The 27,667-nt window shown below is 43.4% G+C and overlaps 1 protein-coding gene across 2 annotated transcripts in view; it reads right to left on the reverse strand.

The window, feature by feature from the left end:
• Nucleotides 1–27,667, reverse strand: part of LOC132832360 (coagulation factor XIII A chain-like) — a 111,058-nt gene that overhangs the window by 4,771 nt on the left and 78,620 nt on the right. For both annotated transcript variants that reach the window (XM_060850311.1, XM_060850310.1), the window contains exons 12-15: nt 26,535–26,688; nt 10,679–10,960; nt 5,055–5,215; nt 1,533–1,669 (exon numbers count right to left, since the gene is read on the reverse strand). In XM_060850311.1, the coding sequence (XP_060706294.1) occupies nt 1,533–1,669; nt 5,055–5,215; nt 10,679–10,960; nt 26,535–26,688 (734 nt within the window). The remainder of the gene's footprint in view (nt 1–1,532; nt 1,670–5,054; nt 5,216–10,678; nt 10,961–26,534; nt 26,689–27,667) is intronic.

Raw genomic sequence — 27,667 nt, forward strand, 5'->3', positions numbered from 1 at the left:
GTTCCTTGGAGGTGTGGGGGCCCAGGAGAATTGGAGGGGGGCATGGGCGAAGGTAGAAAAACTCCAAATGAAACTTTTGGCTGGATTTCCAATACATAGAGATATCCTTGTGACTTTTCTCATCTTCACAGTGAAGATGACAACCCACCCAGCAATGCAGGGAAACTCCTGGAGGGAGCTGAGGGCAAGTCATTAACAGGAACTTTCCCAGGTTTGTGTGTTATTTTACAGATGCCAGAGTTCATAGTGAGAGTACCCAGCAGCCTGAGGGTTACATGACATCTGCCATTTAATCCCTAAGAAGAGGGAGCCTACTATCCAATGGCAGACAAGGACCTGTCACTGCACCTTTCTCTCATGAATACCGCTGTCACTGAGAGTAACCGACCTCAAGACTCTTCCTTGAGTGAGAAAGATTCAGCCCAGTGTTTCAGAACAAATCTTTGTCAGAACAGGAAAGAAAAAGTGAGACGTGACAGCGTTGCTTGAAACCTTTTCCAGTCCTGAAAAGTGAACTTTGTTTCTCTCCCTGCAGACGCTGCCTGACCAGGTGAGGATTTCCAGTAGCTTGGCTCTTCAATTTGGAGCCATTCATTTGTGGAGAGAAAGCAAAACTCTGGGTGGTATTTCCAGGATACAGATTGATAGCTGCTGGCAAATTCACCGTGTGAGGAACCGAAGAAATCATCTCCATTTCTCCCCCACTCAGGGGCATGAGATGGAAGCGTTCTTAGTTGCTTGCTTGCTATTTCAGATTAAAGGACCATGTGCAACATCTACAGAGTCTCAGGAACACCAAAACCTTCCTCCCCCTTCACCCCCAATGCCGCTGTCACCCCTCACCATCCGAACCCACTCCTGTTCCCTCAACTCCTTCTGCCGAATGAAAGAACAGAAAACTTTGCTTTTACAGTTTCTGTCAATTTTCCAACTTTTACCTGATGTAAAACAGATGGAAACAACGTAGAGTTTTTAATAAGAAGATATGTTAATAAAGGAACACACAGCCGGAAACATTATTTAATGAGAAAATCCAGCAGATGCTGGAAATCAGAAATGTGAAATTACTGGCAAGACTCAGCAGGTTCTGCAGCATTAGAGGAAAGAAATAGAATTAACATTTTGGCTCCAAAGACCCTTCCTCAGAAATGGTTGTAGCCATGAAAAGGTTGGTTGAAATGCTGAGGATGAGGTAAGGGGATAGAGGGGGGGAAGAGGTGGAGATGGAGCGCAGAGAGAGAGAGAGAAACACAGTTAGACAGACAATAGATCAAGTAACAGACAGCCTGGACGAGTGAAGGCTGCTAGTAGGACAATGGGGGTGGCTAACTATGGAGTGGTTTTTGTAGCAGTCCACATGATCACAAGGCCTGGTGTGTGGGAGTTGTGGCAAGGACAGTGGAGACAGTGCTCAGGCCCTAAAATTACTGAATTCTATATGGAGTCCCAAGGACAATTGAGTCCCCTTGCATTATTTAATGCAAAGGTTTGATTACATTTCTATCACTTATGCTGATTTTGATTTTCCTTACCTGAACATCTTTAACTTTGCCTTCTGTGTATCAAGTCCATCAATGCGAAGAATCAGATGTTCGAGAGGCTTTCTGAGAGGGTTTGTAAATTCAATCACAAGGGTTACCTCATGGCCAAGCATCACTGGGCCTTCAACCTGAAAAGAGTTGGGGGGGGGGGGGGGATATAAAACCTGTTAGGGGCTACTATCAATTAACCATTTATCAATCCGAGTCCACATGACAATCAAACAATACCTCTTTACATACAGTATAAATTATTGTTCCCTTTGAATGTGGAATGGCCTGATGACTGCATGCCTCTCTTTTTCAGCCATATTCAACTTCTGCACCACCAAGCAAATGTTCATGGGAAATTTACCTTCCCCGTAGCCTCCTGGCCCCGGTTCCAGAAGGTTCCCTATAATATGTTCGGCCCGTGGTAAACCACAGGTAATTGAAACTGTGGAAAACAATTCTGCAGATACGGTGGTCACCCAATGCCACATTTTCAGGCCTGCCCCTTTTGTGTTAGTTTATCATTTGAATTATTCATACGGACTATCCTTACCTTTAAGTATGCCATTAATTCTCAGTTAAAACAATAACTTGTTGCCATTGTGATTCTAGCACTGAAAGTGATGGAAGTGCTAACTGGAATCAATCAATCAATCAGATTTGTCTCAGTCTTTATCAATCCCTCAGGATTCCTACAGAGAAATAAATTCTCCCCATATTTGTGTGGGTTTCCTTTGGGTGCTCTGGTTTCCTCTCACAGTCCAAAGTTAGGTGGATTGGCCAAGCTAAATTACCCATAGTGTCCAGGGAGATGCAGGCTAGGTGGATTAGCCATAGGAAATGCAGGGTTACAGGGCTGGGTTGAGTCTGAGAGGGATGCTCTTCAGAGGGTCGGTGTGGACTCGATGCATCAAATGGCCTGTTGCCACACGGTAGGGATTCTATAACAGAGAATTTTTCTGATAGTAACAATGGACAACATTTAGACATCATTTTCTGAGGCAAACTGCTGGAAATGCTCAGCAAATCAGCCAAGATTTGTCACTAGAGAAACAGGTTTTCCATTTTGGGGTCAGTGACCTTCCCTCAGGGCTGGAGCATCTGGACTACTCTGCACAGTATCAGTCTGCTTGTTTAAAAATGTAAATGCATTGGAGTCAGATCAGAGAATATCCACCAGATTAATACCTGCAATGGATGAGTTGTTCAATGAGGACAGGCTGGACAGACTAGGTTTGTACCTTATAGAGTTTAGAAGAGCCAGAGATGACTTGATTGAAACATACCATCAGACCATAAGACACAGCAGCAGAATTAGGCCATTCAGTCCATCAAGTCTGATTCACCATTCAATCATGGCTGACACATTTCTCAACCCCATTCTCCTGCCTTCTCCCTGTAACCCTTGATCCACCTTACCAATCAAGAACTTATTTCTGTCTTAAATATATTCAATGACTTGGCCTCCACAGCCCTCCACAACAATGAGTTCCACAGTTTCACCACCCTCTGCCTGAACAAATTCCTTCTCATCTCCATTCTGAAGAGCCATCTAAAGGCCCCAGGTCTTACTTTCTCCTACTGGTGGAAACATCTCCTTCACCTCTCATCCTTCTAAATGCTGAGTAAGACCTAGAGTCCTCAACCGCTCCTGATATGACAAGCCCTTCATCTCAGGATCATCCCCATGATCATCGTCTGGACTACCTCCAAAGCCAGCACATCCTTCCCTCGATACAGGGCCCAAAACTGTTCACAATATTCCAAACATGGCCTGACCAGACCCTTGTACAGCCTCAGCAGTACATTTCTATTTTTGTTTTCTTGCTCTCTTGAAATGAATGCTGACATTGCATTTTCCTTCCTAACTACCAACAGAAGCTGCATGTTAACCTTAAGAGGAAGGTGGACAGGAATGTGGATTTGAGGTTACAATAGGGTCAGCTATGATTTTATTGAACAGCAGAACTTGCTTGTGGTGCTGAACAGCGTACTCCTGCATCTTGTAATATAAACTGATGATGGTGCTAGGCAAATGCAGGGAGGAAAGGGTCAGTAAAGATGGGTCAAGAGGAAACAAAAACAGAAATTGCTGAAAAACGGATGCAAGTCTAGCAGCATCCGTGCAGAGAAATCAGACTGAACGTTTTGGGTCAAGCGACCCTTCCTCAGAACTTCTACAATGGGTCTAGAGGAGGTGTGAATGACAATCACAGAATCATTATCAGAATCTGTTAACTGAGAACATGGTTGTGCAATGGTTGTGATTGACTTGCTTGTTGATTGGCAGAATGCAGAGCAATTGGGGAACCAGCCGACATCAAACATAGGGAACCAGAAAGAAACCTCTCTTTTATCCCATATTTACTACTCGAACTGTAATTGCATTTTTCCTTATGTACTGTGTTGAATTTAGTTTAAACCATATCATGCTATTGAACTACAAGCTATCTCATAAGGCCTGGTCTTCAACCATTTGGTTTGATCATGGACAACAAGTGCTATCACAAACAATGTTTCGTTAACTATGAGCACAACAAAAGCATGCACTCTGTACTGTGACGTGGAGAAAAATGTCCACATTGCACACATTTCTCCCTTCCCCAAACTTACAGAATCATAGGATTCTGTTAAATGATTATTTTATTATTCATTTACTTCAATTGCTCTGGATGACAATTACTAAATACAGATACTCTGAGAGAACTGATTATTAGACATGTAGGAGCAAATTTCTGAGGATGCTAGAATTTAGAGTAGATTACTTACAATGTGGAAACAGGCCCTTCGGCCCAACAAGTCCACACCTGCCGAAACACAACCCACCCAGACCCATTCCCCTACATTTACCACTTCACCTAACGCTAGGTGCAATTTAGCATGGCCAATTTACCTGACCTGCACATCTTTGGACTGTGGGAGAAACCGGAGCACCCGGAGGAAACCACACAGACACAGGGAGAACATGCAAACTCCACACAGAGAGTCGCCTGAGGCAGGAATTGAACCCGGGTCTCTGTCGCTGTGAAGCAGCAGTGTTAACCACTGTGCCACCGTGCCGCCCACAGTGGCATCCTGCCATTCTGTATTGAAAACAAAAATTGCTGGAGATCACATCAGAACTCTGAAGAAGAGTCATCCAGACTTGAAATATTAGCTTGTTCTCTCTCCATGGATGCTGCCTGATCAGCTGTGATCTCCAGTATTTGTTGTTTTCAGTAATTATTAGACATCTTGGGCTCTCCACTTTTTGAAAGTACAGAAGTTCTGAACCAGAAGCGAATCACCTTGACCAAAATAAACATGTGAGGAAATGAAAGATATTTTTGATGAGCCATTTTTAACTTTAATCTTTACTGGCTCCCACCAGTGCGTGAAATGGAATTGAATTTCATTCAAAAAGTAATACCCCTCTAGTTAATGGATGCAAAAAAAAATTCTTCAACATTCTTCTGTGTTTTAATAGGAGTTTGGCCCCTGTTTTGGCAAAAACAGTAATTTGAGCCCATTTTAGACATAACTTACTCTCATGTTCAGCTTTGGAATCTGCAGGGTTACAGTCTTCTGAACAGCAAGGGTCTGCCCTGTTTCATTGACCCGGCCACTGATGAAAAAGTGCAGGATGGACTGTTCAACAAGGTGATCGACATAATCCTTTGACTTGATCTTCACTTGTGCCTGATGAACTGAGGGCAGTGATATGACTAGGTTATAAAACCACCTTTGAACAGAAGATTGTTGTCCTTTGTTTTGAAGTTAAAAACTTTAAAGCGAAACGACAGGTTCTATCAAAATGTGTATTGCTTTGTCCAAATAGTGATTTTCCACCAATTCAGCTCAAATTGATTACTCCATTAACTGTAAAAATGCATATCCAGTCCAACTATCTCATATATCCCAGATGTGAAGAATTGAATGCAAAAACAGCATGTACCATCACATAACAACGGCTGATAATAATCTAGGAACAAAACATACTCTTCTGATGTAGTGAATTTAAAGATAGTTGACTCACAGAGAAGATAGAAAGAACTACTGTGAAAAACTTGCAGTCTGGATTGAAAACTAGCTTAATGTTAAAAGGCAGGTAATTAATAAATGTAGAAAGCACTGGTTATATAATGAAGTGAATAGTATGGAGGTTATGAAGTTATTATATGCAGTGTATGCACTAGTAGGTCTCTTCTGGATTTTAATTCCTCAGTGTAAAGTTTAGGAAATAACTATGCAATGTTGCAAATACATATGATAAACAGAATGAAAAGAGCATTTGAAGAACAAAATGATTATTGATAGGTTTTAATCAGTCTCAAATGGTGGTGAAATCGAATGACATTGATCACACTCATTAGCACAGTTTTTGTTGCAGACTGGGATTGATGCTGGGAGTGAATTAGTGATGAGGTATTCCTAACTCACATCAATATGAAACAACAACACTGCCACCTTTCATTTATGAAGCACTTTCAAAGTAATAAATCATTCCAAAGGGCTTCACAAGTGTTGTCAAACACAAAAATTGCACACTTAGTCTGAGGAGGATACACTCGGACAGATAACCAGAAACATGGTCAAAAGGAACTGTTTGTTAGGGAGTTTCTGAAAGGAAGAGAATGAGGTGGAAAGGTTCACAGAGGGAACTCCAGAACTTAGCATCTAGGCATCGGGGGTGCATCCATTCATCAAGGATTACTAAAATGAGGAATGTGGACGCAAGTCAGAATTGGAGAAGCCCAGATGTGAGGGGTTGCAGGGCTTGAGAGGTTAGAGAGACAGGGGCGGGTGAGAGCACTACTTCTTTCTGCTTCCTCATTAGCCACCTTGAAGTCTGGAGGTTTATTATTTTTAGGAAGGAGGAAATTAGACTTCAGTGCAGTCAATAAAAAGACCTTGTATTTATGGTACCAGGAGTCTGGAGTTTTTGTGGCTGCTGTCATACATCAAGGTCTTTGGATGTATCTGTGGAGGCATTGCAGATGGAAGTCAGAGCAGAAAGGCGCTGTTTCAGGGGCCCTTAGAAGAGGTGATCCATAAAGAAGGTGTTAAAATGTGATAATGGAGGGAACTAGCAGAGACAGTCAAAACAATCTCCACTACCACAAGAACAGTCAGAAAGTACCAGAACAGCTTCAATGACTCACACAATTGGTTGAAATATGTCAATGCACTTGTCTCAACACATCCTGGGACTGCAGAATTGTAATAATGGTGCTTGACAAGCAACCCAAGGTTCAGGTTAACGTTCTGGGGATGAAAGTTCAACACTCTCTATTGCTTCTTAACATTCAACAGAATTATATCACTGAATACCCTGCTATCAACATCCTGGGTGTTACCATTGACCAGAAAATGACCTGGACAAGTCACATACATATTATGACTACAAGAGCAGGTCAAAGGTCAGGAACTCTTCAGCAAGTAACTCACCTCTTTACTCTTTCATGCTTGTTCACAAGCCATACATCAGGAAAGTAATAGAATGCTTGGCACTTGTCTGGTCGAATATAGCTTTGACAACACTCAAGAATTGGAGGAGCCAGTGCTGGACTGGGTGGTTGATGAAGAGCAGCGCTCCGAAAGCTAGTGCTTCCAAATAAATCTGTTGGACCATAACCTGGTGTTGTGTGATTTTTAACTTTGAACATTCAAGAAGTTCAACATTAAAAGACTTTGGGAGTGCAGGTTCATAGCTCCTTGAAAGTTGCAGGTAGATAGGATAATGAAGACGGCGTTTGGTATGCTTGCCGTTATTGGTCAGTGCACTGTGTATAGGAGTTGGGAGGTCATGTTGCAGCTGTACAGGACATTGGTTAGGCCACTTTTGGAACGCTGCATTCAACTCTGATCTCCCTGATATCATTAAACTTGAAAGGATTTGGAAAAAAGGTTTTCAAGGATGTTGCCAGGGTTGGAGGATTTGAGCTATAGGGAGAGTCTGAACAGGCTGGGGCTGTTTTCCCTGGAGCATCGAAGGCTGAGGGGGACCTTATAGGGGTTTGTAAAATCACGGATACGGCGAATAGCCAACCACCAAGGTCTTTTCCCTGGTGTCGGGAAATCCAAAACTGGAGGGCATAGGTTTAAAGGTAAGAGGGTGGTGCACGTATGGAATGAGCTGCCAGAGGAAGTGATAGAGGCTGGTACAATTATAGCATTTCAAAGGCATCTGGATGGGTATATGAATAGGAAAGGTTCTGAGGGATATGGGCCAAGTGCTGGCAAATGAGATTAGATTAGGTTAGGATATCTGGTCGGCATGGACGAGTGGGACCGAAGGGTCCATTTCCATGCTGTACTGCTCTATGATTCTATGACCGTGCTGAACAAAGTAACTCGTCGATCATCACTCCATCCATTACCTTAATAATTCACACTTTCCACTATCAATGCATAATGGCAGCACAGTATACAATATACAAGGTATAATGCAGCAGCTCCCAAGCTTGTAACCTCCACAAGGACAAGGGCAGCAAGTGCACAGGAACACCCCTACATGCAAGTCCTCCTTCAAGACAGACACCATGCTAATTTGGAACCATATCACCATTTTGTCACTGTCACTGGGTTGAAAACCTGAACCCATTTCTTAACAGTGAGTGTACTTACAGCAGATGGTTGTAGTTTTTCCAGCAGGCAATTCATCACCCACTTCTCAAGGGAAATTAGGAGGGGGGGGGCACAAATGTAGGACAAGGCCAGCAATCCCAACATTTTATGAAAATATAAAAATATAACTACACATCCACTTTGCCCTTGACCTTTCTGAACCCCTGCAATAGCAATCTCACCAAATGCCGGATTACTGCATACACTGACCAGTCACACTCTTGACTTGCCACACACTCCACACAGACTACTTCATTTATTCAAAATCTTTATTTAAAGTGGCAATGCACCTCCATATCTCACCTTCAGGAGATGCATGTGCTCATCTGGGGTCAAGTTTTGCAGGCATGTTACATTCACTTTCACACTTTGTCCAAAAGGTACAAGGGGCTTACTGTCAGTTGCAGAGAAATGCAATTGGGGAGCACTATCATAATGGAAGTTACTCTTTCAACAGGAAGCGAGAACACTTCAAGTTCTGGACTGACGCGTCTGCAGGGGAAGCTAAAGACAGAGCTAAGGGGGCAAAATGAGGTTGGTTGGAGAAGACACGGCAATGATCAGCAAAAATTCCAGCAACTTTGTGCAATTTCTCAAAGCATTGCTATGCCCTTATACTCAGCATGTAGCTTCTCAAGAGATGATGTCACTGCCTACACAGCTGAACAAGAGCGTCAGACTTTTAAGTGACGGGGGGTTACCTTGCAGGAAGTGTTGCTTCACTCCATCTGGTGTAGGAGCACCTACAGTGCTGTACGAAAGGGAGTTCCAAGTTTTTGTCTCAGTGACAGTGAAGGAACAGTGATATTGTTCCAAGTTTTTTTTTAGTTTATTCATTTTTATGGGTTATGGGTGTCGTTGGCTGGGCCAGCATACATTGCCAAACTCTAATTGCCCTTGGAGAAGGTGGGGGTGAGCTGCCTTCTTGAACCACTGCAGTCCACCTGCTGTGGGTTGACCCACAATGCTCTTAGGGAGGGAATTCCAGGATTTTGATCCACAATGCCCTTAGGGAGGGAATTCCAAGATTTTGACCCAGTAACAGTGAACATATATTTCCAAGTTAGGATGGTAAGTGACTTGGAGGGGAACTTCCCATGTATGGCGTTCCCGTGTATCTGCTTGTCCTTCTAGGTGGAAGTGGTCATGGGTTTGGAAGGTGCTGTCTGAGGATCTTTGGTGAATTTCTGCAGTGCATCTTGTAGATAGTACACACACTGCTGCTACTGAGCATCGGTGGTGGAGGGAGTGAATGTTTGTGGATGTGTTGCTAATCAAGCAGACTGTTTTGTCCCAGATGGTGTCAAGCTTCTTGATTGTTGTTGGAACTGCCCCCATCAAGTGGGGAGTATTCCATCATTCTCCTGACTTGAACCTTGTAGATGGTGGACAGGCTTTGGGGAGTCAAGAGGTGAGTTACTCGCTGCAATATTCCTAGCCTCTGACCTACTCATGTAGCCACTGTCATTAACTCGGAGTTGAGTTGAGTTTCTGGTCAATGAAAAGTTCTAGGATGTTGACAGTGGAGGATTCTGTGATGAAAGCACCATTGAATGTTATGGGTGGTAGTTAGATTGTCTGTTATTGATGATGGCCATAGCCTGGCATTTGTGTGGCACAAATGCTATTAAATCAGCATTGTGTAGGATTGGAGGAACACTTGCATGTGATGGTGTTCCCATGCATCTGTTGCTCTAGCCTCATACAAAGATTGCAGTTTGGACGTTCGGACATTTGTTCTCCTGCTATTTTCACCCCAACTCAATAATGACATGAGGAAACTTGAGTACCACAATGAATTGTCATTGGATGAAATGCATGAGAAGGAAAGGTGGGTATTTGTAAATCCAACAGCTGAAGGTGCTATTTATTGTGATCATAATGCTTCAGAGTAACTATTGAACATTGAAGATCATGTCTGTTTGGCTGTCAGGCATGTTCTCCAAGCCCCCTTTAGAAACATGAAACTTCATTTGAACTTTTGCCCTGCCTTCAGCCATCTCCAGATTTTGAGATAATCAATGCAGAGAGTAAGGAGGTGAGTTACTTGTAGAGATCTATGGAAGCTAACCTGATATGACCGACCAATAGTTCCTCTTTCTTCCAGAAAGGTGACTTTCCATTGGCAAGCTCATTGATGCCAAAAATAGCACTGGGGCGAAATAGTCTGAATGACCCACACAGACGACCCATGTCTGAATGAACCACGCATCAAGTGGAAATCCAACATCACAGCAAAGAAAATGAGCAAAAAATAGCTGTTGCAAAATTCAAAATAGTTTCCATCCATATACCCACCAGCAACATGGAAATCAGACCCAACTGATTTCAATTTCCCAACTGTACAGGAGATTAATTCTTATTGGATGCCCTTTAGAAATGATGTCCTTGCAGGTTTGAACATTAAAAAGTGGGACCTCCACCCCAAATAAATATTTAAATGAAGCATGCACATATTGCTGTTCCCTCACCAAACCCCCAATAACCGCATAACTGGATCACAATACACCGGTAATCAGAAAATCCACAACAATGGGTCTCACCTTGATGAGGTTCCACAGTGACTTTAATGGTCTCCCGCATAAATTCAATTTTTGGAACTCCAGTGTAGAACACCACGGTGCCGCTCAGAAAAACAGTCGTACTGCGTTTTTCATTGCTGTTGTTTTGGAGCTCTATACCAACAAAGAAGTTGGTACCAAGGAGGACATTCTCAGGAACATGCATGTTTAAAGATACATCCATTGTGACCTCAGTTACAGCTTGTTCCTTCTTCAGCCCATATTGTATTGCTGTGTTCAGTGCCATCCTCTCCTCTGGACTGCCTGAAGAGAGAGTGGTAACAAAGCAAAGGAATGGCGATGAGGTCTGCCCATGAGGTAATTTTACAAGAACTAGAGGGCATAGGTTTAGGGTGAGAGAGGAAAGATTTAAAAGGAACCTAAGGAGCAGCTTTTTCACACACAGAGGGTGGTGCATGTATGGAATAAGTTGCCAGAGGAAGTGGTGGAACTGGTACAATTACAACATTTAAAAGGCATCTAGATGGGTGTCTGAACAGGGAAGGGTTCAGAGGGATATGGGCCTCTAAAACTGGATTAGATTAGGTTAGGATATCTGGTCAGCATGGACGAGTTGGACCGAAGGGTCTGTTTCCGTGTTGTACATCTCTATAACTCTACGCCGCCATATGCATTGCTCATCAGGATTAAAAGATGGTAAGTGTTAGGGAATCTCAGCATCTTGCCAAGTGAAACTGTGTCACCTTTGATGCTTAATGTGACTCTTATTTGGAACTGAAAAGGGGACTGATCATAGGTTTATTCATTGGGAGAGTAGATTCAAAGTGCTGTGCAAAGTCACGATATCTCATTGGGATCGATTTTGAGGCATCTCTCTTCACAGACAGGACGGATAGTTGTCCCTGAAAATGGAGTGGAAAACCTGCTCTTTAATCCTATTTGCTTAAGATTCCTCCCCCTTGCCACTTTGCAAATGTAACTTATGTCTGCTGGAAGTCATGCTATGCAGTAATTCTCCTCACAGCTAAATTCGATTTAAATTAAAAATTTATTCATGTAGAATTAAAAATTCATTAACCTGGATTGTTTGAAAGTTGGCATCTATAGATCACAATTCTGATGTGGCAGATTAGTGCATTTTTAACATCACATATCTCACTTCAATTGTGTTTTCTGAAAGCTTTTACTGCTGAACTAAAAATCCTCATTTGATTTCTCTGTAACTTGAATTCCTTTCCTCTCACTCCCTTTACTATAACTTTCACTTCCTGTACAAGATAAACTCTCTACTCATATACCGTTCCAGTTTCATTAATTTAGTGTTTCAGTATTCCTCCACCCTTGCCACGCATCAAGTAATTTGCTACTTTGAAATTTGGCCAGTAGATTTTAGCTGTGATGACAGGGTGGCTAGTTACTTATGGATGAGAAATTGCTTAGCATCAGCCTGTTAGTGCAAACTGGGTAGAAAAAGGGTCTTCTGTTATAATGGGAGGTTTAGGCTTATGCAGTATTGGCCTTGGGCTCCGCTTACATCAGACTGGTGAACTGCATAGAGCTCACAGTGTCCCGAGGCAACATGTTGGTAAGGCTGGTTTGAATTTCAGCCCACTGTATCATCCACAGTGGCTCTTGACAGTTTTGTGAATGAGGGACTAAGTGATTGGAACTGAGAGCACAGACAGAGGGAGATAAGTGAACAGTAGGAACAGGGGTGATCAGGATTGACAGTGAAACGGACTTGCCAAATTATGCATTATGGTGCCCATTTGAAGATTGCAAAACAATGCAGCATTGTTGAATTTCCAGGCCCAAAGTACTCATGGCAATCAGTGTTTTATTTCCTGTTCAAGCAGTGTGGAACATTGAAACATTCCTGTTACAGTGTTCCATATTTGCTGCATGCTTAACAATTAGCCAAGACTTAAACGCTTTGTAATTCTCATTAACGTGACAGATTGGTACAGATAAACCGATTTTATGCTTTTGAATTAAAGGTCATATTAATGTCAGAATTAGGAAGAATAAAATGTTTAAACGTTTGGCAATTAAATAAAGGTTAAGGAAAGGAAATATAGATGCAGATATTACAGAATTAAAATAATGCAGATCATAAAATAGCAAGCTTTAAATTCGGCGCAGAATATTTTGCTGGCGTGCCCATTGCTGATGAGTTGAGACGTGCAGCTTTAAGACTCTTTCAACAACCATCACCCTGCACATCATCACCATCTCCTTCTGCACTCCTTCCCCCATCATACCCTTCACCTTCTTCACCCCACACCCTTCCCTTCTCTTCACTGTCGTGTTTTCTCTTTGGGAGATTTCCCACTTGAAACCGGAGCTTTAGACACGGCAACATGTTGGCCTGAATTGATTTGACAGAAGATACCCAAAGATTACATTTCAAAAAGAGGAGCTTTAATATGGTCAGAAAATAGAATAACCGACTTGCAAAGAAAAGGAAACAAACACATTCTTGGGAAAGAAGTGACTTGTAGTCTGAACATTGCAATCCTCAAAGTGAGGGCTCAAACTCACAACAAATAAGGGGAGGACCATCCCTTGAACTTTAAGATTTCATCTATCTGGCCTACATGTGACACACAGCATTAGGTTGACTCTTAACCCCAATAATCTCCAGCCCCGAAATGGCCCTATCAAGCCACACTGTTCAAGGACTAACTAGAGAAAGGTAATAAATACTGTCCTTGCCATCAATGCCCACACCCCATGAAAGAATAAAGAAAAAAATAAATTGTCAGCTTCCCTGGGACTTCCCAAAGCCTATCCACCATTGACAAAGCTCAGGTCAGGGGTGTGATGAAATGTTCCTCACTTACCACAATGAGTGTAGCTGCCATAAAACACATGACACTCAATACCATCAAGGACAAAGCAGCCTGTTGACTTGTACCATGTCCATCACCTTCAATATTCACTCCCTCCAACACCAGCGCCAGTGTTTACATAATAAACTGCAGCAACTCATCAAGGCTCCTTGGGGAGCACATTCCGAACACGCAGTCTCTATGATCTAGAATGGCCAGGAGAGCAGATGCATGGGAACACTATTACCTCCAAGTTCCCCATCAAGCCACTCACCACCCTGACTCAAAAACTGTACCATTCTACACAGTCATGAGATCAGATCCTGGAACTCCCTCCCTAACAGTATGTGGGTGTCTATCTACATCACATGGATGGCAGCGGTTTAGGCCGGTGGGTTCACCAGCATCTTCTCCTGGGCAATTAGGGATGTGTAACCAATGTTGGCCGAACCAGTGACATCCACAATCCTATAAAAGAATAAAAATGACGACAGCTTTCATGCTGTGAGGGTGTCTTAAAACCAAAGGCACCAGTGGGTCTATGGTTATTCAACGAGTGAGACCAGTGTGGAAGATACCTTGTCATGGGTGAGGTCTTAGCTAATTTATATCACCACTGACAAAATCTTTCAGGTTTAGCTGATCCAGAGATTAAGTCACATGAGATCCAGGCTGAGTTGTAAGTTGGGTACAAAATTAACTTGATCATATGCCACAGTTGGTAGTTGTGGAGGGGGGGGGTGTCTTTCTAGCTGGTGGTCTGTAACCAGTGGGGTTCTGCAAGGGTCAGTGCTGGGATCTCTCTTGTTTGTAATTTATATAAATTATTTGGATGAAAATGTAGGAAGTCTGATTGGTAAGTTTGCAGACAACACTGAAGTAGAGTTGTGGATAGCGAGGAGGATTGTCAAAGGATACAGCAAAATATAGATCACTTGGAAAGTTGGGCAGAGAAATGGCAGATGGATTTTAACCTGGGAGGTTAAAGAGGAAAGTTTACATTAAAAACTTTACAAGTCCCTTAGGAGCATTGATATACAAAGGGATCTTGGGATGCAAGTCCATAATTCCCTGGAAGTGGCAGTGTAAGTGGAAAAGGTGGTAAAGAATACATACGTTATGTTTGTCTTCATTGGTCAGGGCACTGAGGAAAGAAATTGGCAAGTCATGTTGCAGCTATATAAGATTGTAGTTAGACCACATTTGGAATGTTGTGTGCAATTCCAGTCACCACACTATAGGAAGGATGTGGACGCTTTGGAGACGGTGCAAAGGAGGTTTACCAGATTGTTGCCTGAAGTGTGATAACTATAAGGAGATGCTGAATAAACTTTGTCTTCCCTCGAGCATCGGAGGCTGAGGGGCAACCAGATAGATGTATACAAAATTATGAGAGGCATGACTAGGATGGATAGTCAGAGTCGTTTTCCCAGGGTAGAAATGTCAAACACTAGGGGATGTAGATTGCAGTTGAGAGAGGAAAATATTAAAAGACATGTGCGAGGCAAGTTTTCCATCAAGGTTAGTAGGTGCTTGGAATGCACTGCTATGGGAGGTGAAAGCAAAAATGATAGCAATATTTAAGAGGCATTTAGACAGACACATTAACAGGCAGGGAAGGGTGAATATAGACCATATGAAAGTAGATGGGATCAGTCTAGAATAGCATCATGGTCAGTACAAAGGCCGAAGGGCCTGTTCCTGCGCAGTACTGTTCTATACTTGATGTTCATTATGGGCTCAAGCTATTGCTGTCGTATGCGATGGACTAGATGAACCAATAGGTATTTTCATCAAGTCGTACAGTGCATAAGAGGCCCTTTAGCCCATAAGGTCTGCACTGACAAAATGACTCTAAATCTACACCAATCCCACTTCCCAGTATTTGGCCCACAGCTTTCAATGCTATGGCACTGAAAGTGGTCATCTGAGTACCGTTTAAAGGTTGTGAGGTTTCCCGCCTCAACTTGAAGATAGTGAGGACTGCAGACGCTGGAGAGTCAGAGTAGATAAAATGTGGAGCTGGAAAAAGCACAGTAGGTCAATCAGCATCACAATAGCAGTAGAGTCAACATTTCAGGCCAGGACCCTTCAACTACCTTCTGAAACAGGTCACTCCAGATCCCCATCACCCTCTTCAAATCCCCTCCAAACCTCTTGCCTTTCATCCTAAGTTACACCACCTCGTTACTGACTCTACAACAAAGGGAATAGTTACATTTTATCCACCTTGTCATAATCTGAACCATCTTAACCAGGAGCCCTCTCAGTCATCTCTGCTCTGAAGGAAACAATCCAAGCTTATCCAGCTTCTCTCCGTAGCCAAAGAGCTCGAACGCAAGCAGCAGAATCTCCTCTGAACCTCCTCCAATGCAATCACATCTTCCTTATAGCATGGTGACCAGACAGTTCCCTGCCCTGGTCGAAAGTGAGGACTGCAGTTGCTGGAGATTAGAGCAAAGAGTGTGGTGCTGGAAAAGCACAGCTTGTCAGGGAGTATTCAAGGTGCGGGAAAAATCGACATTTCGGGCAAAAGCCCTTGCCAACGTGAAAGAATTTACCGATTTAAGAAAGAACTGTTTGACCCAGCCACCTTGGTGTGTTAGCAAGATGGAATGTCTCACATTAAATGAGTTGCCCAGTTGAGAAAGTTGCCTATGAAAAATAACACATCTTAAAAATATGTGGATCAATGACCTGACATTTAAGATGGTTACATAATGGCTTTGCCTCCATGATTTTAATTTATTTTCACATAGAAATTTATCCTGTCAAATTTCAAAACAACTGATGATCTCCCTCATTTTAAGTTGATGGTGTAAAACTTTATGACTACATGCCCACTTATTGGGGTGGCATGGTGGCTCAGTGGTTAGCACTGCTGCCTCACTGCACCAAGGTCCTAGGTTCGAGTCCAGCCTTGGGCGACTGTCTGTGTGTGGAGTTTGCACATTCTTCCCGTGTCTGCGTGGGGGTGCTCTGGTTTCCTCCCAAACATGTGCAGGTCAGGTGAATTGGCCATGCTCAATTGCCCATAGTGTTAGGTGCATTAGTCAAAGGGAAATGGTTCTGGGTGGGTTACTCTTCGGAGGGTCGGTGTGGACTGGTTCGGCTGAAGGGCCTGTTGCCACGCTGTAGGGAATCTAATTTGCTTTTTAAAAAATAATAATTTATAGTGGGGGCCATGCAGCTTCTAGAAAATGAGGTTACTGGGATCTTCCTGCAGCTTCTCCAGCTGCAAGGGTCTCAGGTAGACCCTCCAGCTTTGAAGACCAGACTCTGTCCTTCACTGGACAGCAAGCCTCCTCTCTGCCATTCTTGGGCCAAATGGAGGACCATTACAAGTGAGTGACTGTTTCCCGCACTGTGCCAGCTTTTGACTCTCACCTAAGCCCGAAGGCAGGGGCTCAGGAGTCAGTAGGGAAAATCCTGTCCCAGGACAAAACACAGAGACAAGGAAACGTTTACTCAACAAAATCTGTTCGGAGACCCATTGGGGATAGGACCGCACTGCTTGCTGTAAAGGAGCATCGTAAAGGCAATCAATAAAGTTTGTGTTTACAGTGTTTACCCTGTAGAAATCAAACAGAGTGACACTTCCTCCACCAGATCACATTAAATTTGTGGAAATCACATGAAATTCTCAGCAGTGTGACAGATTTCGCTGTAGTTTTAACAAATTGCCTAACGCATCGGCATCAAGAAAGGTCTCATTTCACCAAAATTTCACAGTTATATATAAATCCCACAGTTAGATTACGCCAAATAACACTTTTCCCCCCCGCAGCAGTAAATTTTCACCTTGTGCTTTAAAACTGATTTTATCGAGCACGTTATGCTCATCAGTCTCAACCTCAGGATTCTCTGAAGCAGCCTGATCATATTCTCCCTGTCCCATTTACAGTATTTTCAAGCTGTTGCTGTACTTGCAGCTCTGCAGGACAATGGCTTGTTAACCATCGGAAAAATCTGCATGAAGCCTTCTTCCCACACCACTATACAAACATTGATCTGCCAGACATTCATATCCAATCTCAGTGAAATTAAATATTCAATGACTGTAACTTCCAAGGCAGTACAAATGTTGGATACAATAAGCCTTAATGCAGATTTGACTTTGCCATGTGTATGCAAAAATCAGCAGCATCCTTTTATTACTGATTTAAAAACCTGTGACCTCCTAGATATTCTGCTGCCACACTGCTGTAATTTTGCTCTCAGCGCTGAGGATAAAAGAGCAGGTTTTTTTCCAGTCGTGTGAGAAACAAACAATTGTTCACTGCATCTACACTTCCCCATAGACATATGCTTAGACAAAGGCTTATATACCGCAACATTGAAATTTAGAAGAATGAGGGGGGTCCTCATAGAAACATACAAAATCCTGATGGGACTGGACAGGCTAGATGCGGGAAGAATGTTCCCAATGTTGGGAATGTCCAGAACTGGGCCACAGCCATTCAGGCAGGACTTCTTCACTCAGAGAGTTGTGAACCTCTGGAATTCTCTCCCACAGGAAGCTGTTGGGGCCTGTTCGATAGATATATTCAAGACGGAACTGGAGGTGTCCCTTGCAGCTAAAGGAATCAAAGGGATATGAGGAGAGAATGGGAATGGGATACTGAGATTGCATGATCAGCCATGACCGTATTGAATGGTGGGGCAGGCTCAAAGGGCCGAATGGCCTACTCCTGCACCTATTTTGTGTATTTCTGTGTATTACAGAGTGTTCGCATTCCAAAATATTTCTTTGGTCATAAAACACTTTTGAGATGAACACCTCAGCACAACATGTGCGCGTGAATCTGGAGGGATGCAAGCAATTAATTGTGGATTTCTTTAAGCAAGCAGTTCTGCTTACTGAGGCTTGCAGATTATGAACCAGAAGTGCCAGTTAGAATTGTTTAATTCTTACTGAATGAAGTAAAGAAAATAAAGTTAGGGGAAGGAATAAAAGATGGAATCAAAAGAGAGAATTAAAGAAACAAAAATGAAAAGTTAAAAAACGTTATTACCAATTATTTACAATTTAAGCCAATGAGACTCCACAATTGCAAATGTTCATAATCAATCCCAGACAGATCATTTGGTAGTAATTAAGACTTGTTATGCCATTAAAAATTTATGCTGATACACCACAGCAGTTATAGCATGAGAAGCCTACACGGATACATTAGGGCAATACTGAGTGGGCGCAACATGATTAGAGTACTGCCTTTTGAATGTTACATTAAACTGAGACCACTTCTCCCTGCGCAGGTAGATGTAAAAGACCCCATAGCTCTATTGCAAAGAAGGGGAGGCGTATCTTGAGAGTCCTGGCCAACATCAGATTTGACTTTCTTTTTGTCTCCAAAAAGAAGTACTGGAATGGGCAAGCTCTGAATTTATCTGGCAAATTAGTGAATACCTATCACGCAAATACAACATCAAAATGTTCACCGTATTTCAATGCTGAGAGCTCTGTACACTTAGAGAAAAGCTTAGCAGGAGTAGAGCTATTCAGCACTGACTTCCTGATATTAACCACACTGGTAGAAGCTGTTGACAAATTTGATCCTAAATAATGTTGCTATTCTTTCTACTGCAAAATCCAGATATTGTTTGTGTAGCACATTGAGTGCAGTATTCCTACAGGGGTACAGTGACAACAAAATGAGCAAATGTTTTGACAGGTCCAAATACAGCATAAAATATTTACGACCTTGAAGCAGCACAGAAATGGAAGAAGTTAATGTGCAATTTGCCTCCAGCCGGATTTGTTCACCTGATGCAGCAATATGTAATGTTACGGGCGATAACATAAAAGCTGGAACACTGGTAATGTGCATTGAGAACTCCAACAGACATTTTCCTACAATTCACCAATAAATAAATATTACATTCACAGGCACATCAGTGTCTGAGCCAACATTAATATACTTGGTTAGAAAGAGGCCCAAAGTAAGAAGAGACCTTTGTAACTTCAGATCACATGTTATGATATGGTGACAAGATCATGACTATGTTTCTTAAAGGTAATACTGATCATGAAACATCCCATAATAGAAGTAACCAGGGAAGGAAGGACAGAAAGGCAGAAAGGATTTTCTTAACATAAGACCATAAGATATAGGAGTACAATTAGGCCACTCAACCTACTGATCACAGCTTAAATGTTTCTTGACCCCATTCTCCTGTCTTCTTCCTGTAATTCTTGTTCCCCTTACTAATCTCTATCTTAAATACACTCAATAATTTGGACTCCACAGCCCTCTGTGACAATGGGTTTCACAGATTCATCACCCTGCAGCTGAAGAAATTCTTCCTCATCTCAGTTCTCTAAACACAGAGAGTAGTGAATGCATGGAATGCGTTGCCAGTGGTGGTGGTGGAAGCAGAGTCATTAGGGACATTTAAGCGACTGCTCGACATTCACATGGATAGCACTGAGTTGAGGGATGTGTAGGTTAAGTTAATATATTTTACATTAGGATTAACCCTCAGTACAACATGGTGGGCCAAGGGCCTGTTCTATGCTATACCTGTTTATGTTCTATGTTTTAAAGGGCCATCCCATCACTCTGAGGCTGTGCCCTCTGGTCCTGGTCTCTCCTACTGGCAAAAACATCTTCTCCATGTCCACTCTATCAGGTTACTCGGTATTCTATAAGTTTCAATCAGATCCCCCTCATTCTACATCAGTACAGACCCAGAGTCCTCAACCATTCCTCATATGACAAGCCCTTAATCCCCAGGATCATTCTTGTAGATCTCCTCTGGACCCCCTCCAACACCAGCATATCCTTCCTTAGATACAGGACCTGTCTGACCAGAGCCGTATACAGCCTCAGCAGTATATCTCTTCTCTTGTATCTTAGCCCTCTCAAAATAAATGTTAACAATGCATTTGCCTTCCTAACTGCCAACTGAACCTGCACATTAACCTAAAGAGAATCCTGAACTAGTCCTCACAAAATCAGATTTCTGAAGTCTTCCACCATTTAGAAAATAGTCCACACCTCTATTCCTCCTAAAGCATAAAGTCACACTTGCCCACATTATATTCCAACTGCCACTTCTTTGCCCGCTCTCCTAGCCTGTCCAAGTCCTTATGCAGCCGCCCCATCTCCTCAATAAACTTTCTGTCATCTTTAAACTTGGCAACAATGCCCTCAGTTACTTTGTCCAGACCTTTGTTAATGTACAGCGTGAATAGGTGTGGTCTGAACACTGGCCCCTGCAGAAGTCTACTAGTCACGGGCTGCCATCCTGAAAAAAATCTCTTTATCCCTAATCTCTTTCTTCTGCCAAGCAGCCAATCCTCTATCCAGGCTAATACCTTGCCCCTAACACAACAGGCTCATACCTTATTTAGCAGCCTCCTGTGCTGCACCTTGTCAAAGGCCTTCTGGAAATTCAAATAGACCACATCCACTGGTCCTGCTTTGTCTAAATTGCTCATGACCTCCTCAAATAATTCTAACAGATATAAAACATAGAATATTACAGTGCAGTACAGGCCTTTCGGCCCTCAATGTTGCACCACCCTTGAAACCAATCTGAAGCCCAACTAACCTAAGATTCAGTGATGACCTCAAAACCAGAGGCCTTCCAGTTTGAAAGCAGCAGCAAGTTGCGATATCAGGTAAGTGAGGGAGGTGACAATTCAAAATGGAGACATCCTACACCCACCTTTTCTTTCTATTTTTTAATAAGTGGCTTTTGCGCCTGGTGACCACAGTCTATGGGATGGTGCTGGGGGTGAGAGAGGAGTCCCTCTAGTGGTGCAAGGAGCATCGGAGGCTGAGGGGTGACCTTATAGAGGTTTATAAAATCATGAGGGGTATGGAGAAGTAGACAAAGTCTTTTCCCTGAGGTGGGGGAGTCCAGAACTAGAGGGCATAGGTCTCAGGTGAAAGATATAAAAGAGACCTAAGGGGTAACTTGTTCACGCAGATGGTGGTACGTGTATGGAATGAGCTGCCAGAGGAAGTGGTGAAGGCTGGTACAATTGCAATATTTAAAAGGCATCTGGATGGGTATATGAATAGGAAGGGTTTGGAGTGATATGGGCCGGGTGCTGGCAGGTGGGACTAGATTAGATTAGATTAGGATATCTGGTTGGCATGGACAAGTTGGACCGAAGGGTCTGTTTCCATGCTGTAGATCTCTATGACTCTACGTGAGGCAGGCATGGAGAGTCTGTTACCAGGAAGATACCGCCCCCGCCCACCCCAGGCAGCTAAACAGTGAGGCTGACAGAAAAATAATAATCTGTCCCGTTTAGCTGGTCATTATAGGCCCTTAACGAGTTGGGTTAGCTGGCCGACTGCATGGAGTGGTAGCCCTGGGATAGCACTTCCTGTCTCCATCTCCCACCCAAGCCAGCAGTAACAAATCAAACCTTGAGAAAATGTGCACAGGTGAGGATGGCTCTGATCTGCCTCTGAACCTCCGTTAGTGAAGAAAAGTTACGAAGTGTGTTGCCCCTGTTTGAACAAATAAAAACCTCCTGACACCCCATATCCCTCAGCTCAGTGACTGGACACTGGCTGCTGGTTCACCACAGCCCTGATATCAAACATCTCATCCAACATGTCCACATTCCTTTTGTGATTTCACCCCTCAGTTTTATCTGCAGCCTCCTCCAGCATACAGCCTCCAAGAACACTGCATGCCCCAAACTCTGGTCTTGCAAGAAACCCACACATCCTTTATCACCAGCCTTTGGCAGCTGTGCTGTTCCCACCATGAAGGTCCTTCACTCTAAATTCACTTCCTGAACCTTTCCATCTCTCTATTATTGGTAGGATCTCCCACCCTGCCTTTACTATAAACCGACCGACTCTCACAGCTACCTAGACTACACCTCCTCCCACCCTGCCCCCTGTAAAAACGTCATAAAAAACTCTTGCAAGGATCTCCCTTTAAACCAACCAACAGTTCTTTTGGCTCAGAGTAATAATCTGCTCCCATGAGATGTTCTGGGACATACTGCTGTGTAAAAGGTGATATAAAAATGCAAGCTGTTGTTGTTTCGTTCCTGCTCTTCTTGGCTCATCAGGAAATTTGAGAAGGAGTGGGTAAGTCACCTCCTCAGCTCCCTTCTGGGCTTGCTGCTCCTTGGCAGGAGGGTTTCCTGTCAGTTAGCAACTGTCTCGCTAAAAGAATGAGCTCCAGTAGTGTCACAGTCTGCATGATGTAACCAGGCTGGGATCTGTACATTAACCTGCAGCTGCCAAAAGCAGGGCTGTGCACGAGCAGGGCTGGAAAAGGTAGGCACCACACGGACGATAATTTAACCTCTTCCACAAACCATTCCTGTTGGGTGCAGAGAATTAAAATAGGATGCTTCACTCACATGCATCGGAGTACGGCACAATCTAAACCTTCACTTCAATGTCAGCTATAGTCAGCCATGAGTTAGATTTGCAGGATAATTATAACACAGAAGGGGTCCATTCGTCCATCGGGTCCATGCCCACAGTTTGCAAGAATGACTCTGCTAGTACAGTCCCCGTGCCCTTCCCTCGTTGCTTTGCAAGCTTTCTCCCCATCAGGTATTTATCCAATTCCCTGTTGAAAACCAACCACTGAATCTGCCTTCATCGCAAACTCAGACATCCCCAAATCTAACCACTCACCTCATTGCTCCTCATGCCTTTTGACCAGTGATTTGATTTCATTGTCCTCTGGTTCTCAACCCTTCAGCCAATGCAAACAGCCTCTCCCTACTGCTCTGTCTAGCTCTCTCAGGAATTTGAATAATGCTACCAAATGTCTTCAGCCTCAGCATTTCCAAACTATCAGAGATTGAAGTCTCTGACATCCATTGCTCCCGGTCCATTGCTGTGTAACCTGCTCCCCAATGAGGGTGACTGATGATTATGTGCCTCTCGCTGTGGAGTTCTACCGGATTTGGAAGATATCCCTGTCTGGACGACAGCTCCAAGGCAGCACAGGTCAATGATAAGGCAACAAGATTGGGTCCCCAGTCCTCTGGACCCCAAACATGGCGTGAGTGACCGTCTACTGGGAGAATGAGATTGGGTTTCTGTCAGTCTGACCTTTGGCCACTTAGAGAAGCCTCATGTGATACCACTGATTTCATCACTGCTTGGTCAATGGTAACATGGACCTTAATGGCTGCTTTCATAGATGAAGAGGGCGATCTCAGGAAGTGGAGGGTAGGTGATGTGTGCAGGATTTAGACACTCACAGTCAGTGCATCTCCAGATGTTTTATGAAAATCGCTGATGGTTTCTGTCGTTTGGAAATGATAGATGCGTGCTCCTGAGTGTGTACTCACCTGGAGTAATTGTGCGGAAAGAGTCAGTTCTCAAACTTGTGGTTGAAAAATGTCAGTCTGAAACTAAAAAAGTGGTTTTGTTCTTTTATATATCAATGGCCTCAATATTAACCCTGGCTCCCCCCAACCCTATTAATGGATGGGAGTGAAATAGGAGGAGTACAGGTTTTGCTTTAAAGAACCCCAAAACACTTTGTATATGTCTGCTGCCTTTTGATGGAGATGGACACTGTGACATTCAAATGTCCTGCTGTGGAGAGGTTTGCTAACTTAGCTTACATATTAAATTGGATTCCTTCAATATATTTGGGAGCCCAGTTTAAAGTTCACTGTTGCTTTGTGGTCTTTCCCAGGAGCTTGGGAGAAAAAAGTGGGAGAGCTGTACAGATAGGCTTTAACACAGAGATCAGTCTCTGAGGTATGCCATGGCATTGCTATGATGTTTGGAGTCACACATTCACCAAGAAGGTGGACCTTATACAGTCCAGAGCATGTTGCTCCATAGTCTTACCAACGCGCACAATGTAATAATAAACATAAGTAGCCTAGAAGTCTGACCTGACCTTGGTTGAACAGCCCAGTTAGAACATGATCCAATATGGAGGCAGTGATGGAGACAGCAGTCTAAGAGGGACACTGTCCCTGTCAGATGAATGTAAACAACATGGCAAGATTGAGCAACTACAAGACAAGGTTGAATTCTGAGACAAGAAGATCTCCTGAAAATTTCCTGAGTATAATGGACTCATCAGTGAGGTGAAGCTATTGAAGACTTCCGTGAAGTGAAGTGAGGAATACTCCAAAGTGGCAGCATTCCTGCCTTAGCTCAGCAATCCCTGACCTTTCGGAGGCCTTTGTCTGTTGATGATGGACTGACTCAACCTTTGATGAGAGCTGTGAAAGGCCCAGCTCTAATCACAGGCCTCGCTCTCTCCCCTATCCTTGAGAACACAGGCTCACCCTCCCCTTCCTATTTCTGGGGTATGTCCCAAAGGAACAGCAACTGCTCCAGGTCAGCACTTTCTTGTACACAAACAACCTCAAAGCTGAAGAGATCCTTATCAGGCAAGATGTTGATGAATCCTCAGCAGAATTCCAGTCAATCCTAACAGCCTTCAATCCTTATTTCAGTCCCGATAATCTCTTTATTGAATGCGCTGGTCCATCCAAGGATCCCAACAGTACATCTCAGTACATTACACTGAAAATTTACATAACGTCATCATGGAAGACATAGCACCAAAGGTAAGCTTGTCACTTGTTACAATAAGTTCAAATTTAGGATCTGGGAGGTCGCAGCCTTTCACTTAAAAATCACTTTGGTGCAACATTTGCCAACAATGATAAAGTTATTAAAGACACTTTTTGAAGTTACAGAATCAGAACAAACCCTTTATGAGTTGGAAAGCACATGCCCAATTCAATCTTTTACAGTGGTTACCAGACATTCCTGTCCAATCCAAGGTGATAGCAAAATCCATTCTGTGAGGAATGGTCATGCCCAGATTATATTACTGTTCTTAGTCAGACCCTCAATCATAGTGGCACCATGTCCATCAAACTGTATCACATTTCAGTCACATCCTCATGATGAAGCAGAGTAGCAGCACAGCAGGAAAGAAAAGAATACACTCTGGTTCCCACTATTTGGTGGGGTGCCCTGTCCCACACAGGTTCTTCCTCATTCCAAATCTTTCCCCATCTCAATCCTCCCCCTCACCCTGTCCCAACCTCTCCCCTTTCCCCATCTCAGTTCTCCCCCTCACCGCTGTCCCAATCTCTCCCCTTTCCCCATCTCAATCCTCCCCCCTCACCCTTGTCCCAATCTTCCCCTTTTCCCATCTCAATCCTCCCCCTCACCCCTGTCCAAATCTCTCCCCTTTCCCCATCTCAATCTTCCCCTTCACCCCCTCCCAATTTTCCCCTTTTCCCATCTCAATCCTCCCCTTTTCCCATCTCAATCCTCCCCCTCACCCCAGTCCCAATCTCTCCCCTTTCCCCATTTCAATCCTCCCCCTCCCCCTTGTCCCAATCTTCCCCTTTTCCCATCTCAATCCTTCCCCTCACCCCTGTCCCAATCTCTCCCCTTTCCCCATCTCAATCCTCCCCTTTAACCCCCTCCCAATCTTCCCCTTTTCCCATCTCAATCCTCCCCCTCATCCCTGTCCTAATCTCTCCACTTTCCCCATCTCAATCCTCCTCCTTACCCCTGTCCCAATCTCTCCCTTTTCCCCAATCTCAATCCTCTCTCTCTAACCCTTGTCCCAATCACAAGCTTCTCTCTCCATCTCAATCCTGAGTGCCAACGCTCCCTTCCTCTCCTCTCTTGACCACTGGGCTGTGTCCCCAAGGATCCCAAACGGGTGCTCCACTGCTGCCCATTTGCCGAGTGAGCAGTTTCTCACAACGTCAGCTGGGAAAGGGAATAGTATAAATTCCAATGATCAAGGTCTGGCTAACATCACAGAATCACAGGACTATAAAAGGGCACCTATCATCCTGCTTTGCCTGTACCAGTTCTATTACATAGTACTAATTTCCCACAGTTCCCCCCATATCACTGTGCACCATTACTATCAAAATGACCATCAATGCCCTATTATGATCAATAAGAATCCTACTGCTCCAGCCTTGGCGATTTTGGCCTTCCCATCTCTGGTAAATATCAGAGTTAATGATACAAAGTACTACCATTAAGAATTAGATTTGCATTTTTCATAAGATTTTAGACTACCTTAAAGATATGGACCCTTACCCTCTTCGTATTTGTATTGATTGGTGATGTCTTTCCTGCTGTCAGATCCAATCTCCTTGGTTAGAACTAATTTTCCAATTTCATCGGTCTTCACATCGCCCTTTATTAGGGAGCCATCCTTCTGTTTGGTCCAGTAGACTATGTCACTGTTCACCTTCAAGCAGAAAATCAAAATTAACTCAAACTATGGTAAGTATTTTGCGATCTGTTATTAGATCCACCAACAGGAAGTTATTTCATAGCCTGTAATCCCAGCAATTAGCTTATTGAATTATACTACATGTTCCTTTGGTCATTCATTACAGGCAGAACAAAACTTGTATTCAGCCTGCCCTAGCCTGACTATTCCTTGATATGATTCTGCACTTGGGCAGCAGGTGCTGAAGAATTCTGAGTGTTCTAACAGCCATAACAACAATAAATTTAAGATAATAATTTTACACTTGATGAAGAAATCATTTGATCACACACAGGGACCGATGTTTTGCAAACAGAAAGGAATAGGCTTAGCCTTGCACTATTTTTGAATTCTCCAGGAATCAGAGGAGTCAGTTGTTCATTGTTGCTTTCACCATGGCAACACTTTGGCCAATCAGAGTCAACTTGCTAACCAATCAACACACTTGTTGCCGGTTGTATAAATTATTGTGCTCATCTGAAATGTGGCATTCTTGCTTTTGCCCTGATGAGTGCAGGACCAGAAGCTTCATCAACCTTTAAAATTACTTTTATATGCTTTCGATGTGGAGGAAGCAGGCTCCAATGGGCTAACTTTGCTCACTCTGGGCAGTCCCTTGGCTGTGTCACTGCATTATATAAACTTACAGACGCAAAACAGTCAAATAATTTCACATCACAACTGCTGCTGCTCCATTGCTTTACTGACCAGGTCCTGATCATGTTTCAAATACCATTTGAGGTATCCTCAAGGTACATCTTCACTCTCCTTAGCTGCCCCTTTATTAACATTTATTTTGCCTGGTATCAGGATCTCACTTGTTATTTAATCGCTCCTATCCTTCCAACTTATCCTTTTGTTCTTACTGTCCAATTCCCACCTCTGAACTTGCTTAAAATCGGTTATTTTTTTAGATTACTTACAGTGTGGAAACAGGCCCTTCGGCCCAACAAGT

Source organism: Hemiscyllium ocellatum, chromosome 34 (assembly GCF_020745735.1).
Source record: "Hemiscyllium ocellatum isolate sHemOce1 chromosome 34, sHemOce1.pat.X.cur, whole genome shotgun sequence".
Lineage (NCBI taxonomy): Eukaryota > Metazoa > Chordata > Chondrichthyes > Orectolobiformes > Hemiscylliidae > Hemiscyllium > Hemiscyllium ocellatum.